The sequence below is a fragment of the Pleurodeles waltl genome, chromosome 12 (assembly GCF_031143425.1).
Source record: "Pleurodeles waltl isolate 20211129_DDA chromosome 12, aPleWal1.hap1.20221129, whole genome shotgun sequence".
In the NCBI taxonomy this organism is placed as follows: domain Eukaryota; kingdom Metazoa; phylum Chordata; class Amphibia; order Caudata; family Salamandridae; genus Pleurodeles; species Pleurodeles waltl.
In genome coordinates this window covers 674,065,072-674,079,707 of record NC_090451.1, presented here as the reverse complement: position 1 = coordinate 674,079,707, position 14,636 = coordinate 674,065,072, and the positions used below count along the sequence as shown (strand labels likewise).

Genomic DNA, 14,636 nt, shown 5'->3' with positions numbered 1-14,636 from the left:
GGTTGGCTAACTGGTGAGGGCTGCACTTTTTGGACTTTGGGACGCTGCCATCTAGAAAAATCTACAAGACCTAGACACATCTGGAAACTAAACATCTGGCTGAGTCCAGGGTGGTGTGCTTCACATGCACGCTGCACCATTTTCTTATCCACAATACCCTGCAAACCTCCAACTTTGCCCATTTTTGTGATGGAACCTTCTGGAATCCACAAAATTCCTACCACCCAGCATTGTTGCATCTATACTGATAATAATCCTGCCCCACTTGTCAGCCTAAAAACTTTTTTTTTTTCCAAACTGCCCTTTTGGCCCGCTTTGGTTCCCCCTCATTTTCGACATGTTTTTGGCTCTTCCCGATCACAGGCACTTGGCCCACCTACACAAGCGAGGTATCATTTTTACCAGGAGACTGAGTGGAACATTGGGTGGTAGGAAATATGTGCCGGTGCAGTGATCCCACGCAGAATGTGGTAAAAATTTGATTTTTTAGCTAAATGTGAGGTTTGCTGAGGATTCTGAGTAAGAAAATACTGGGGGATCCACGCAAGTCACACCTCCCTGGACTCCCTTGGGTGTCTAGTTTTAAAAAACTGTTTGAGTTTGGTAGGTTTCCTTAGATGGGTACTGAGCCCAGGACCAAAAAAGCAGGTGCACCACCCACCGCAAAAACAGGCTGTTTTGTATTTGATAATTTTGATGTGTCCACATAGTGTTTTGGGGCATTTCCTGTCGCGGACACTAGGCCTACCCACACAGGTACCATTGTTATCGGAAGACCTGGGGAAATGCTGGGTAAAAGGAAGTTTGTGGTTCCCCTCAGATTCCAGAACTTTGCAGTACCGTAATGTGAGGAAAAAGTGTTTTTGTTTGCCAAATGTTGAGGTTTGCTAAGGATTCTGGGCAACAGAACCTGGTGAGAGTGACACAAGTTACCCCATCCTGGGTTCCCCTAGGTTTCTAATTTTCAGAAATGTCTAGGTTTGCTAGGTTGTCCTAGGAGCCAGCTGAGCTAGAGACCAAAATCCACAGCTAGGCACTTACCAAAAAATAACATCAGTTGTCAATGTAAAAATTTGGTGTGTCCATGTTGCGTTTTGGGGCGTTTCCTGTCACGGGCACTAGGCCTACCAACACAAGTGATGTACCATTTTTATTGGGAGGCTTGGGGAAATGCTGGGTGGAAGGAAATTTGTGGCTCCTCTCAGATTCCAGAACTTTATATCACCAAAATGTGAGGAACAAGTTTTTTTTGCCACATTTTGAGGTTTGCAAAGGATTCTGGGTAACAGAACCTGGTGGGAGCCCCACAAGTCACCTCATTCTGAATTCCCTTCCCCTAGGTGTCTAGTTTTAAAAAATGTATAGGTTTGCTAGGTTTCCCTAGGTGCCGGCTGAGCTAGAGGCCAAAACCCACAGCTAGGCACTTTCCAAAAAACAAGTAAAATCTCAATGTAAAAATGTGATGTGTCCATGTTGCGTTTCGTGTCGTGGGCATTAGGCCTACCCACGCAAGTGAGGTACCATTTTTATCAGGTGACTTGGGGGAACACAGACTAGAAGAACAAGTGTTATTGCCCCTTGTCTATCTCCACATTGTGTTCCTTCCAAATGCAAGACAGTGTGTAAATAAGACGTCAAGAAATGTCCTGTAATTCACATGCTAGTATGGGGACCGCGGTATTCAGAGCTGTGCAAATAACCACTGCTTCTCAACACCTTATCTTCTGTCCATTTTGAAAATACAAAGGTTCCCTGAATACCTATTTATCACTCTTTATATTTCACAAAATCAATTGCTGTGTACCCAGTATACAATGAAAACCCATTGCAAGGTGCAGCTAATTTATTGGCTCTGGGTACCTAGGGTTCTTAATGAACTTACAAGCCCTATATATCCCAGCAACCAGAAGAGTCCAGCAGACGTAACAGTATATTGCTTTCAAAATTCTGCCATAGCTGGAAAAAGTTATAGAAGAAAACGTGGACAGAAATGGTTCTTTTTTTCACCTCAATTTCCATAGTTTTTAGGGTCGAGCCTGCGTCGCATGCCCTTGCACATGCGTTTCTCTTGCGAGACGCTTTAGGAGTTGGAAAAGGGCTCAGAGCCCTGTCCATGTCATGTCAGTGTCTTTCTTGGTTCGTGGGCTTGCCTGTTAAAATCTGCTTGCTTTCATTAGTGGAAGGTACAAATACGTCATGCCTTTTCCGGTGGTTAGCCCTCCTCGAGGGCAGCGGGCAGGTACTGAAAACATGCGAGGCTCGCTGTTTTCCGTCCAGTTTGTAGACTACATTTTAATCTTTTTTCACAGCGCAATCTCGCTTGGCAGAAGTCGAGCGCTTTCCATGACATCGACCCTGTTACATAGTTAATTGTACCTTTGCCGGTTACGTAGATAATTGCACTTTTGCTGATCGGTTTTGCTACGAGTGAAGTGTAGCAGTGCGATCGTGCTCTTTTTTTCCCATTTAATGTGGCAAGAAAAGTCTGGGTTGGGCGTTTACAAATGCTAATAGCTCTAACTCGGAGAAATGCGAGACCTGTTGCATTGCAAATGCTTGTTATTTATTGTAGCTGTTACTTTATGTAGGAAAACCTTGAAGAATCTACACAAATGGCCCCTTTCTGAATTCAGAATTTTGTCAACTTTTCAAAAATGTTTAGCTGGCCAGGATACAACATTGGTTTCACACCCATTTGTGGCACTAACTGGAAGAAAGTGGAAAGCACAAAACATAGTAAAAATGGGCTATGTCCCAGTAAAATGCCAAAATTGTGTTAAAAATTTGGTCTTCTGATTCAAGTCTGCCTGTTCCTGAAGCTGGGAACATGGTGATTTTAGCACCACAAACCCTTTGTTGATGACATTTTCAGTGAAAAAACACAAGATTTCTTCTGCAGCCCTTTTTCCCATTAAAAAAAAAAATGTGTTGCTGTATTTTGGTTAATTTCTTGGTCTCCTCCAGGGAAACCCACAAGCTCTGGGTACCTCTAGAATCCCTAGGATGTTGGGAAAAAATGACAGAAATTGGGCGTGGGTAGCTTACGTGGACAAAGTTATGAGGGCCTAAGCGCGAACTGCCCCATATAGCCAAAACAAAAAAGGCCTGGCAGCTGCGGGGGACAATATTTACTAAAAAAACAAACACAAAAAACGGTCTTTTGATCACAAAGAAACGTGCTGTCCGGTGCAAAGTGCTTCACCGCCTCGTCAGGGGTAGCAAGCGCTATATGAATGCAGTTACTATTTAGCAGCGTCTGGTGTGAAGCTGCGTGCCGTTAGCATCAATTTCAACACTAAACTTGTGACCGCCGATTGGAAAGGAATAAGGATATTTTCACCACAGGGAATTTTCTTAAGTGCGCTGGGGCGGAAGGGGGCATTTATACACATGCCTGCCGCACGGCCCCTAGTGAGGTTAGCTAAAACACACCAAGATTGTGGCTGAATTTAGGATTTGAAACGCCACAGAAAAAAAACATTTAGCATGAGCCCCGCTTGACAAACAGCCTAAACCGCCACATTTCACAGACACCCGCTCTCCCCCACGGCTCTAGCTCCAGTCAGACGCTAGTCTCCTCCCCCCCACGCACGTTTGGCCAAGTGCGTCCTGACGCTACCTGGACGTGACGTGCTTGTCACGTGATATTGCGTCTGTGCCGAGGCTAAGGAGCTTTTCTCTAATAGGAAGTAGCCAGTGTTGTGGTCTCGGCCCTGCAGGGTGAGCTGTGGGGAGCGGTGGGCAGGGGCTGGGTTAATGGGTGAAGGTGTACGGGCGTCCGTTGTTGGAATCTTTGCGGGTGGAAATGGGGGTTGTGATAGAAGCTCAGTGGTGGAGGTTCTAGTATCTGAGAGTCGATCAGTAGGAAAGGCCTAGGGTCTGGGGTGCTGGAGGCTCCTATGGGGATGCTAAGGGCGTGAAAGAGGGTGCTGGGGGAGACGTTTGAGAGTTGGGGTGGTTGCACGTTTAAGAAGACAGTGTCATGTGAAGGATTGTGGGGGTCCTGGGCAAGACATTTTTGGGAGGCCCCAGGTTAGAACAGCTTTACATTTCGTTACCTTTTTTTCTTCCAGTCTAAGACCTGTGTTGCCAAATAATATTAATTTATATGTAAAAAGTTTGTGTTTCAAATATACACACGTGAGGAAGAGAAACTTTTCAGTTTCTCAGGGCTCTCTTGGTAGGTGGGCGCCATGGGCAGTTGCCCCTTTGCCCGTGCCTTAAAACGTCTCTGTAAGAAAGGCTCTTGAGATGGGGCTGAGATTGTGTGATGAGTGGTAAATAATGTATGTTGAGGGTCTAAGAGAGTTTGTGGAGGGGGCTGACTGTCCTTTTAGAAGTGAATTGGGGTAGGAGGGAGTCCTGAGATATGTATAGTTGCATTTCAATTTATGTAGCACTTACTACCTCTGACGGCGCGTCTAAGTGCTTTTCGGCGAGTGGCACGCTGCTCTGGAACCCAAAAGTATTAGTGGTGAATTAGGATAGGAAAATATGAGTACAGTGTTGATTTGAGTAGAAGGAGTAGAAGGATATGTGAGTTTGTTAGTAGGTTTGAATAGAACAATGGAGGGGTAGAGGAGCGAAGAAACCAGAGGTGTTAATAGGGAGTGTATCGTAATAGGATGAGGCTTGGAGTGAGTAAAGGATAGATGGAGGAGGGGAGAGTCTGTAGAAAGAGGTTAAAGAGATCATAGTAGTAGACAGGTTTTGTATGAGTCAAAGGTGAGATAAGTGAGGGAGAACATAGTATGGTTGTTTGGGAGATCATAGTAGTAAACTGAGGTTTGGGGTTAGCCATGAGTGGTAGAGGAAGGAAGAGCTTAGGCAGGGTTATTTTGGAGATCATAGTAGTAGAATGGATTTGGGATGAGTGGATAATGAGGATGGCTCAGTTGTCTGGTAGAGACTGTGGTCCAGTGAGATTGGATGTTTGAGAGAATCTTAGGAGAAAGGGGTTGGCATTGGAGCAGGGATGATGCGAGATCTTTATTAAGAAAAAGAGAGGTTGTGCAAAAGAATCTTTAGTAAGTGTGGCACAATGAGGTTAACATGCCTGGGCAAGTGTGCCAGCAGAAGTAATCGGTTTTCTTTCCAGGACCAGGGCCATAAATGCAGTGACGAGTGGGCTCAGGGCTATGCCCCCTACCCCTTGTTTCTAACCCATTTGTTTTTATTATACCAAGAGTGAGTAATACTCTGTTATTCACTCTTGGTTTAATAAAATGGCGACCTTCTTTGGGTCCAGCAACAGCCTTCAGCGAGAGAGATTACCAGGGCTGATGAAATCCCATCCTTTGCTTGGGGTCCTGGCACACCTCTGTGCCTCCCCCATTTGGGACATGCTAAACGTCACAGCTAAAGACCGACTTAGAGGCTTAAGCCCTGCAGTGCATTTTGCTACACACTAGTTAGCCTGTCTCCCCACCCTTGCCCACCTTGTCACAGAGTGGGGAAAGGGTGGGTTGCAAGAGCAGATACTAACCCCTCAAATCTGCGATTAGCAGGTTTGACGTTTGAGTTTCATGCCCCAAGAGTCAAAAAAGGGCATTCATCAAGGTAAGTAAAACAAACAAAAAATAAATGAATAAACGTTTACAGCTTTTAAATGTTATGTGTTGTGCATAAGGGTAAGTGTGTATGTTTATAGATAAGAGTGTGTCTGTGGGAGAGATCATGTGGGGTGTATTTGTGTGAGAGAATCTGATGAGGAAGCAGTGAGTGACAATGAGTGATTGGAAGAGTGAGTATGAATGTGAATGAATGATAGGCAGAATGACAGTGAGTGTAACTGATAGAATGACAGTGAGTGTAACTGTGAGGGAGAATGGCAGTGAGTGTGACTGTGAGAGAGAAATGGCAATGAGTGTTATTGTAAGGGAGAATGACAGTGAGTGTTATTGTGTAAAACTGAGTGAGTCATAGTCTGAGTGAGTTAGAATGGGTGGGATAGAGTGAAAGCAATGGGCCTCATTTTGTCAGTGAGTATGAATGAGTGGGACTAAGTAGGAATGAGTGAGAATGACAGAGACTAGTTGAGTCGTGAGATTGAATAAAACAGACTAAGTGAGAATGAGTGAGACAAAGTGATTCAGAATGAGTGGCATTAAGTAGAAACGATTGAGACCAGGGGAGTCCTAGTGAGGTTGAGTGATAGGTAAGTCAGAGTGAAACGGAGTGAGAATAAGAAAGAATAAAATTGAGTGAGGCTGCTGTAGACTAACTGAGAATAAGTGAGCCTGAGTGTCTCCGAGTGAGAATAAGACAGAGCGAAGAGTCAGAGTAGGACTGCGTGAGTCCCCACATCCCCTCCACCCTAGAACTCGCTGAGAAGTCAGGCTTAGTCGCTGGAATTTGAGTTAAAGATTACGCCCACTCCTTTTAAATTTCACCAACCACTACGGCATAAATAACCATGAACTGCTAGTCATATGACCTTGAAACTGATTCCTCCTGTGTTCTCTTTTCTTGTTCAGTTACCATCAAAAATATAAATACACAGATACAAAAAAAATAGCTCGGTGAGTGACATGCAAGAATGCTGACCTATATACTCCTGTCTGTATTGCCCTACATCAAATTCTCACTTTCTGAGTGCGCTTAACAGATACATATGACAATATGTGCTCATTTTATTGGCCCCTTCAAAATGATGTGACACTACAACAGGGAGGGAGGGGTGGTTACATGCAGATGGTGTGTACTTGTTAGTGCTGAAGTTTGAAGCTGGCTCAGGGTGTTATGTATCGATGCTCTTGTATGTGGGATACTATCCCAATTACACCTTTAAGCAGCCATGACAAAAGTGGTGTAAGACATACTCATGCTTGAAACTGGGAAACTTGACAGCTGTGTGAAGAGGTGCTTAAAAAGAGTAGGTGGGGATCGTCAGGATACTATGATCATCACTCTGTCCCTCCTGTCTTCTCTCTCCTTCTATCAATCTCCCACCTCCTCTCTTTCACTGTTTGTTGTGCATTCTCTCTAACTCCCTTTACTCTCTTTCTCTACAACTTAGTTTTTGTGCTTTCAAACCTTTTTTGCACTTTTTCTCCCTCACTCCCCTCTGCTTGTCCTTTTTCTCACCCTTACATTCCCTCCCTTTTCTTTCTTTTTGTCCTCTGTCCCACCAACTCTCCCCCTCTTTTGTCCCTTCCTTCCCTCTGTTTCTTCACTCTACACCAGGGCTCTTCAAACTGGGAGGGTGCCCCCCCCCACTAGGTTGGCCTCAAGTGATCCCAGTGGGGCACCTGTCTCTGGCTGGAAGAAGCAGTACACTGATAACAAGGCTTTCCTTTAAGCTGAAAAAAATGAGCAGCAGTAAACTTCTCTCTAATGGCCCATCACTAACATGTTTTGTCATTTATTTCCAAGCTGGGAGTATGTGTCAAAAGAGAAGGGACTCCAAATACTCTTCAAAACCCCAACCTGACCCCCACTTCTAATAATCACACTGTGGACACTGTTATATGTTAATAAGGCCTGCCTAACCAGAACAGTATTTTTGGCATCATGTATTTGATTGCATTTTTAAAACAGAACTTAATTACAGTTTTTAAATGTCTAGACCTACTTAAATGTTGCCAATTTAATAAAATGTCTGAATAATTAGGATAGAGGCACGATGATTTATTTTTTTCCTACAGGGGGAGGGTGGGGGGGAGGGGGAATAGCAGCATTAAAAAGTTTGAAGACCACTGCTCCACACTGAGATTGTGTGCAACTCGAATCATGATCTTTTCTGCCTAACCTGTGCCGTCCCTCCCAAAATGAATGTGTTATGATCACAGATTGATTTTTATGTGAAATACAAATAGGTTATATTGCAATGCAAAATCTAGTTCGGTTGCATATTTTTACTGGCAAACAGGTCCATACCCTTGATTTTGCTTGTGCTTTTTAATCATCATGAATCCTCTGTGCAACAAATAATACAAACCCTCCGGTTGGTAAGTCTGTCTTTAATCAGTGTCTACCTATGTTTGTGTGCATTGGTTTCTTCAAGCAGACTTATTTGCTTTGCCAGTGACTGTCGCACTTGGTCATCGAGTGGCAAAACTACACATAATGAGATTTTCACAGGATAACATTGACACTCCTAAAGTATGCTTTTTTTCCCATTATGGATGCGTAGGGGCCAGTACTGGGGATTATCATCTTTGGGCATGCGTGTCTAGTGGCTGCTCACCTCCACCCTATTCTACCTTTAGTGTTGCTGAGACCTCCTCTAGGTACATAACTGTGTCTCTCAAGTGTTCCAGTGTTCGATCGACCTCTGGAATTTTGTTAAGCGATATGCATTTCTCAGTCATTTTTGAGGTGCTGCAGGTCTGCTTAGTATAAGATTTACTTTTTCCTTTGTTTCTGTCAGTTTGCACGTGCTCCTGTTTCTCCAAAATCATATGTTAATGGGTTTTCTAATTACTTACCAAACATGCCTCAGTAGTTCATGTTTTAGTTTGTCCCACTGCATTCAAATATTTGCCTTCAACCCTATGTGTGGGAGCATCAAGAAAACCTGGTGCTGCATTGCTCTCATTATGGCACAATCCATAACCTTCATTACTTTTAAGTAACTTCGTAGCCTAAGAAGGTCTCATATTGGGGTGATGGTGGTGGGGGTTGTTTCAAGAGAGGCTCTGTGGGATGAGAGACTGCTAGCTTGAGACTCAATTGACGACCCAATGGAGTGGCTGTGGCTCCAAGAAAAGCTCGATGGGGGAGGCTTGTTCTATTGTCGAGAAGAATTGGAGGGATGGTGATTTAATGGGTCATTTGGGAAGCTGGGGTATGTTAGAAGTTCAGTGGGTCTACTAGATGTCATTGGAGGAGCTAGCGGAAACTATAGGATTAGGTGAGAAGTTCAGTATTAGAAACTGGGGCCAAGAGGCAGCTAAGTGAGTTGAGTCTGCAGAGTCTGGGAGATTCTCACTGAATAAACCTTAGGAGCGTGGAAAACTCCAGTGCTGCAAAGACCTCCATGTGCATGGCCCTCCATCAGGGGATACTGTGGTTTCTGGTGGTAGTTCAGTGACTATAGGGTTGCACAGATAACATCTATGGGAGGTGAGTCCTGCATGGAAGAGGCTCAATCAGAAGTGTGGGTGTAAAGGAGATGTTCGTGGGATGAGGGTAGGGACTCCTTCACTTTCCTGCTCTTTAAACCTTCTTGTTTTCATTCTAGATGACTGTGCACAATCTGTACATCTTTGACCGAAATGGTATCTGTCTGCACTACAGCGAGTGGAACCGCAAGAAGCAAGCTGGGATCTCTAAAGATGAGGTAAATGAGCTGGCCTGGAAGAAGAGCAGGCTTGAGGAACCGTAGGTAGAGGCGGCCAAGCGGAGTGTGCGGAAGTGAGGGCTATGTCTAGGTCATGAATGATGTGCAAGTGTGCTGAACTTACCAAGCCATCCTAAAAGGAGGTGATGACAGCTTCTGCAGAAGGTAGGGGAATGTGCAGGTCAATGAGGAATCCACCAGTTTTCCCTCAGAACTGACTGGAGAGTCCTTCGCAGGTAATGACCTTTAAGAGCGAAAATTGACTATGCAAGTGCTGCAGAGTAAAATAATGTTAAAGTAGATGGGAAGAATAAGCTAACTGTCAGACGATAGTCAATAGAGTAAGGACCCTATTCTACCCTAGAATTTTGGAGAGATTTTGGCCTAGATTTGCCAAGGCCATAAGGAACACACACCCTTAACAAATAAGTAGCAGTGAGGTGTCTTGAATAAAGTTTGGTTGGAGAGGACAGGTCTCATTGATGGGTAAGGATAAGGTTATTGTGTTAGATGGATAGGGGAGTGGATTAACTGCCACCCTAAGATGGCTAAGAACGGGACATCAATACTCAAATCACGGTAGAAGATGAGTACCCTACCAACCTTTATTGTGGAAGACTGAAGAAGCAGGACAAGAGGGACAGTTACTATTCACCCCTCTATAGGCAAAGGTCACTGTCTGGGCACAGATTTGGCAGGAGAAGAGTGATTGAGATCTCAGTGATTAGTACAACTATGAGGACTTCATTGGGGAGCTGTTTACAGATTGTGAGAGATTCAGTTTGCATGGTAGATAGTGTGCTGTCATTGATAGGTTAAATGGAGAGACCAAGTCACAAAAGATTTTCTGCTGCCTGGAATTTGGCTCAAAGTACATCAGGAGTGATAGCATTGGAACCGAGACTAAGGGCAAGGTTAAGGCACCAGATGGGGCTGCATTGTAATGAAGCGAATGTTCACAGGGAGAGTTTGCCTGTAGTCCCCTACTGAGGAAGAGTGACAGATCAAGTTCACTGCTTATAGGTTCCTCCTAATATGAACCGCAGGCACTTTCTACAATCCTTGGTAAAATGCACTTGACCCTAAGGTACCTGTATAGTAGGGAGCCTTCGAATCTGAGAATATCTACAGTGCTCAAAAACATAGGTCAAATAAATACTTTCCAGTGATCTGTAGTTTTTATTTAAAAAAATATACAATACAACATTTATATTTCAGAATACAAGTTTTTACGGTATCAAAGTTGCACCTTTGAAGCCTCTATACAGTATTTATCAGCGCATGTCTATATAAGTTGAAAATCAAAACAATAGAACATCATAAAAACCATCACAGATAAAACATTTAGCAATACTGCAAAACGTGTTCGCTGACCATTGAAAAAGAGGCTTTTCAATGTGAAGGTGATTTAACGCATGGAAAAGTCATGTTTGAGACAAAAGTATTTTATATTATTTATTGACAATTGGATAATATACTTTTATTTATAAGTAATGAATTTTGTACTGTGTATTTAAAATAGTAATATTGTATTGTACAATCTGAAATATAAATGTTACAGAGCATTGGAAAATGCATTTATGTGAGCGGAGATGTATGAGCACTGTTTGTAGTTTCTGAGACTATGGCTCCCCATGACAGAGGTACCTTAGGGTGAAGTATATTTTTCAGTTTAGTAAATTTTGTTTGATTACCAACCTGATAGGTTGAAAAAAAGGCAGGCCTCTATAAGGGGGCCTTTTTGTCTCCCCTGGCCTTTTATTTGCATTTTAACCTACTATATATTATGTTTAGTGGTTTGATGGAAAGCAGCAGGGTCAATTTCCTGTGGCTGTGAAGGAGATAAGAGATCTGAATTGCCCATGCAACTTCTCTACTGATTTTGCTACATCTGTTGAGTGCTTTATTGATTATTTTTCTGTGCATGCTCTCTTCTCACATTTATCTTTTTTTCTGTCCTGGGCAGGAGTACAAGCTGATGTATGGTATGCTCTTCTCCATCCGGTCTTTTGTCAGTAAGATGTCTCCTGTCGACATGTATCCTTTGTATCTGTGAAGTAACGTAGCAGAATTAAGAGGACAGGGAAACGTTTGTACGGATGGAACAAATAGGAGCCATGATCAATAAAGACCACTGTATGGACTTGGCTATTTAAAACAGAGGGATGCTTGATCAATAGGGGAGATTTACCATCATGACCTCTGTGTTGCGCAAAAAATTAGATGGCAAGTTTGGTATCCTGGTAACAATCTGCCAAAGCTCAGACGTTAGCAATTTTTTTACATAGCCTTAACATTATCAATACCTGTTACCTTATTTTTAAGTGTAATTGGCCCAATCACTCTTCAAGTAACTCAAGCCCTTCTGTTGGATGTGTGATAGTGTTATTATCTCAGTCCAGAAGCTAAAATATTTCTGTCAATATGCCAACACACAGAGCCCAACAAGCAATTACAGGTGAAATGATTAATATCTGTCATTTGCTCAATCATGGATGTCAGGTAGTATCTGCTACACCTTTTCTGATGTTTGGTACCTTTAGAGTTCATCCTTCTACCCCTGCTCTCTGGTTTCATGAAGGCAAGAGACAAGAAAATAAATGGAGAGCTCAAAGAGGCAGAGATTGCTGTTTAGCTACAGGTGGGACAAGAGGACAACTTTGTGATATAATTTGAAAAAAGTATGCTGGTTGACCTCTGACCCAAAACGTCTGAAGAGGCGTCCATGCTCGGAGTTAAAAAGCCAAGATTCGCAGTGCAATTATGCCTCCAATCAAATCCCAAAACAAATCCCAAATCTCTGCACAGTTTTCTACATTCCATTGTCTGTTGTGTGTAATACAGTTGTAAAATAAATTGCATATTTTCAGTTCATTTAGTTGCAGCCTGGTACCTCCTAGCACTATAAATACGTCAACCCCACTGTGCAAACCAGGATTCAGTTCTGCGACTGTCTTATTATACACATAGACATCTACAGTGATTGTATTAACCATTTGAGCTTTTATTAGGTAGTAGGGTGCATTCCCTACTGATCATATTAACTTGCAATTATTTTTCATTTAAGATGTGTGTGTTACATTTTGTATTTATTTATCAGGTGACAAGCCAACAGAATAGTTACAAATTATTGTGTTCTTTCTAACCATTTGTCTGAGTCCACTTCACCAGACCCTTATTTCCCTCATGACCATACTTCTCAGGCTTTTTTATGCACTTCAACCATGCTTCTAATCAGGCTTCTTCTGTCTTCTTGGTTACATAACTTAAAAAGGATGGATGCTGTTTGTTTCTTTTCGTCCTTAACAAGCTTAATCCTCAGGAAGGATGGGTTTCTGGCTTTCCAGACAAGCAAATACAAACTACATTATTATGAGACACCAACTGGACTAAAAATTGTAATGAACACAGACCTGAGTGTGATCAATGCCCGTGAGATTCTGCACCAAATCTACAGCAGTGTAAGGAATTTACACACAAGCACTCACATTCTCGGACATCACACCTTGAGCCCCATTCTCACTCATGTGATATTGTTTCCTGTTCTTCTTTCAGATCTATGTGGAGTATGTGGTGAAGAACCCCCTCTGTAGCCTGTCTGACCCCATCCAAAGTGAACTCTTTCGTACAAAGCTTGACAACTACATACGTGGACTGCCATTCTTCTCTGCGAGGGCGGGGTAAAACAAGGCATGTGGATGAAGGGGCCATTGAGATTGATTTCTAACTGATTTTTAAACCAGAGCAACAATATTGGAGTGGCAAACGAATTGTCCGGGTAAATGGGCCTCAATCCCTTCCATGGATGGGCATTTTGATGGGACTCTTGCCCATAGCGTGGTCTTCCAGACCACATTGTTGCCACCACAAAGACTGCTGTACATAGGGTGTCCAGGTTCTGTTTCTTAGAGTTCTCCAAGTGTGTACCTATTATTGTAATGTATTAGAATACAATTTGTGAAAAGTGCTTTCTCAAGTGTGTGGTTAGTTACCCGGGAGCTTGAACATCAACAGAATCACCCTTTTGGCTGAATCTTTTGATTGGTGTCATTAGTTAAACTACTGAATTTCTGGCCCTTTTGTTGAGAGAACAATATCGCAGAACAATGCACTTATGTGTGCCTCTGCCAGACTTGACAATTGAATACTGGGTCCCACCAGAAATGTAAGCCACTGAGCACATACTGTGGGATGACATGTTTGCATTCTGAAAGTATAACAGTTTTGAGTGAATTCAGCATAATCCCTTCCAGCGTACTTTTTTCCTTAAAAACACAGGGAATCCTTGATACCACTGTATACACCTTGTTGGGCAGTTGTGGTAGGGTTGCCAGTTACCTTTAGAAGCACTCGCCCTTAAGTTCTTTCTCTCTTACTGTTTCTCATTTATGTTTTGTGAGCACCAGTATGTAGACAGAAACAGACCTTTAATTTTGGAATGAAAAGTATACGTTTTAACTCCCAACTGCCTTGAGCAAGTCCATTGGTTTATAGGCCTGAGTGAAACAAGTGCTGGCAGGCTGAGTTTCATCTGAATTGATGAAATTGAACTTGTCCAAAATCCAGTGTCACTACAACAATGAGAATTTGAAATGGAATAAGTGTTCCTCTTAAAATTTTTTTTAAAAAAATACAACTTTGGTTTCCTTTATATTTCTAGGGTGTGCATGATCAAATCTACTCACTACATCGCATGCTTATTGCATAGCAAAATTATTGCAACTACTACATTGATCTAACAATACTTTTTAGTAGTAAGTCTAAGTAAGTATATGTGGAGGTAAAAATTGTAAATATATACTTATCAAGATGTAGTGGATGAATTACATTTCTGCATCAATAATATAAAGCTTAGTATACCATAATACAGTCATGATCACACTGGGACTCCAGTGAAATCTTAGGGACTGATTCACAGAGGTAAACATACGCTTTTATGTAAGTTTTCACTTGATTGCTGTTCAGAGAGGGATTTACGAGTAGTATCTTTGAGAGCGGAGTCTTTACACATAAAAAGATAGGACAGTCCTATCTGTGAAATCTATCAGTCACATTTATGACTCAGGCTGGGACACAGAGGTGAAGAACTGAACCACTGAGGTATTTAACTCTTAAATAAAAGTCATTTTCAGTTCAATATGGGAGAGTGAGAACAAATTATATTTCTAAATGCTGTTAAATGGGCGAAAATTCAAATGAAAACAGCAGGCCTCTTGCTACCACTGGCCGGTAGGTAATGTGCTATATGTTTAACTGAAAAAGACAATTATTTTTTTAAATGGGAGAAGTTTAAAGTTCCATATTTTGAACATTTTTGCAGAACATTTTTCTGCATTTGATTTTTCACCCATTT

The 14,636-nt window shown here is 42.4% G+C and overlaps 1 protein-coding gene across 1 annotated transcript; it reads left to right on the top strand.

The window, feature by feature from the left end:
* The first annotated feature begins 3,620 nt into the window (after positions 1-3,620).
* Positions 3,621-13,250, top strand: TRAPPC1 (trafficking protein particle complex subunit 1). Its single transcript, XM_069218635.1, has 5 exons — positions 3,621-3,720; positions 9,185-9,283; positions 11,250-11,320; positions 12,606-12,744; positions 12,839-13,250. The coding sequence occupies exons 2-5, from the start codon at positions 9,185-9,187 to the stop codon at positions 12,965-12,967; spliced, it is 438 nt and encodes a 145-aa protein (XP_069074736.1). The 5' UTR covers positions 3,621-3,720; the 3' UTR covers positions 12,968-13,250.
* Positions 13,251-14,636: the final 1,386 nt, after the last annotated feature.

Bases quoted from the DNA above. Each gene is read 5' to 3' on its own strand.
- TRAPPC1 (XM_069218635.1), top strand. From the start codon at position 9,185: ATGACTGTGCACAATCTGTACATCTTTGACCGAAATGGTATCTGTCTG. The intron at 9,284-11,249 runs GTAAATGAGCTG...TGTCCTGGGCAG, and splicing joins CTGGGATCTCTAAAGATGAG to GAGTACAAGCTGATGTATGG. The intron at 11,321-12,605 runs GTATCCTTTGTA...CTTAATCCTCAG, and splicing joins AAGATGTCTCCTGTCGACAT to GAAGGATGGGTTTCTGGCTT.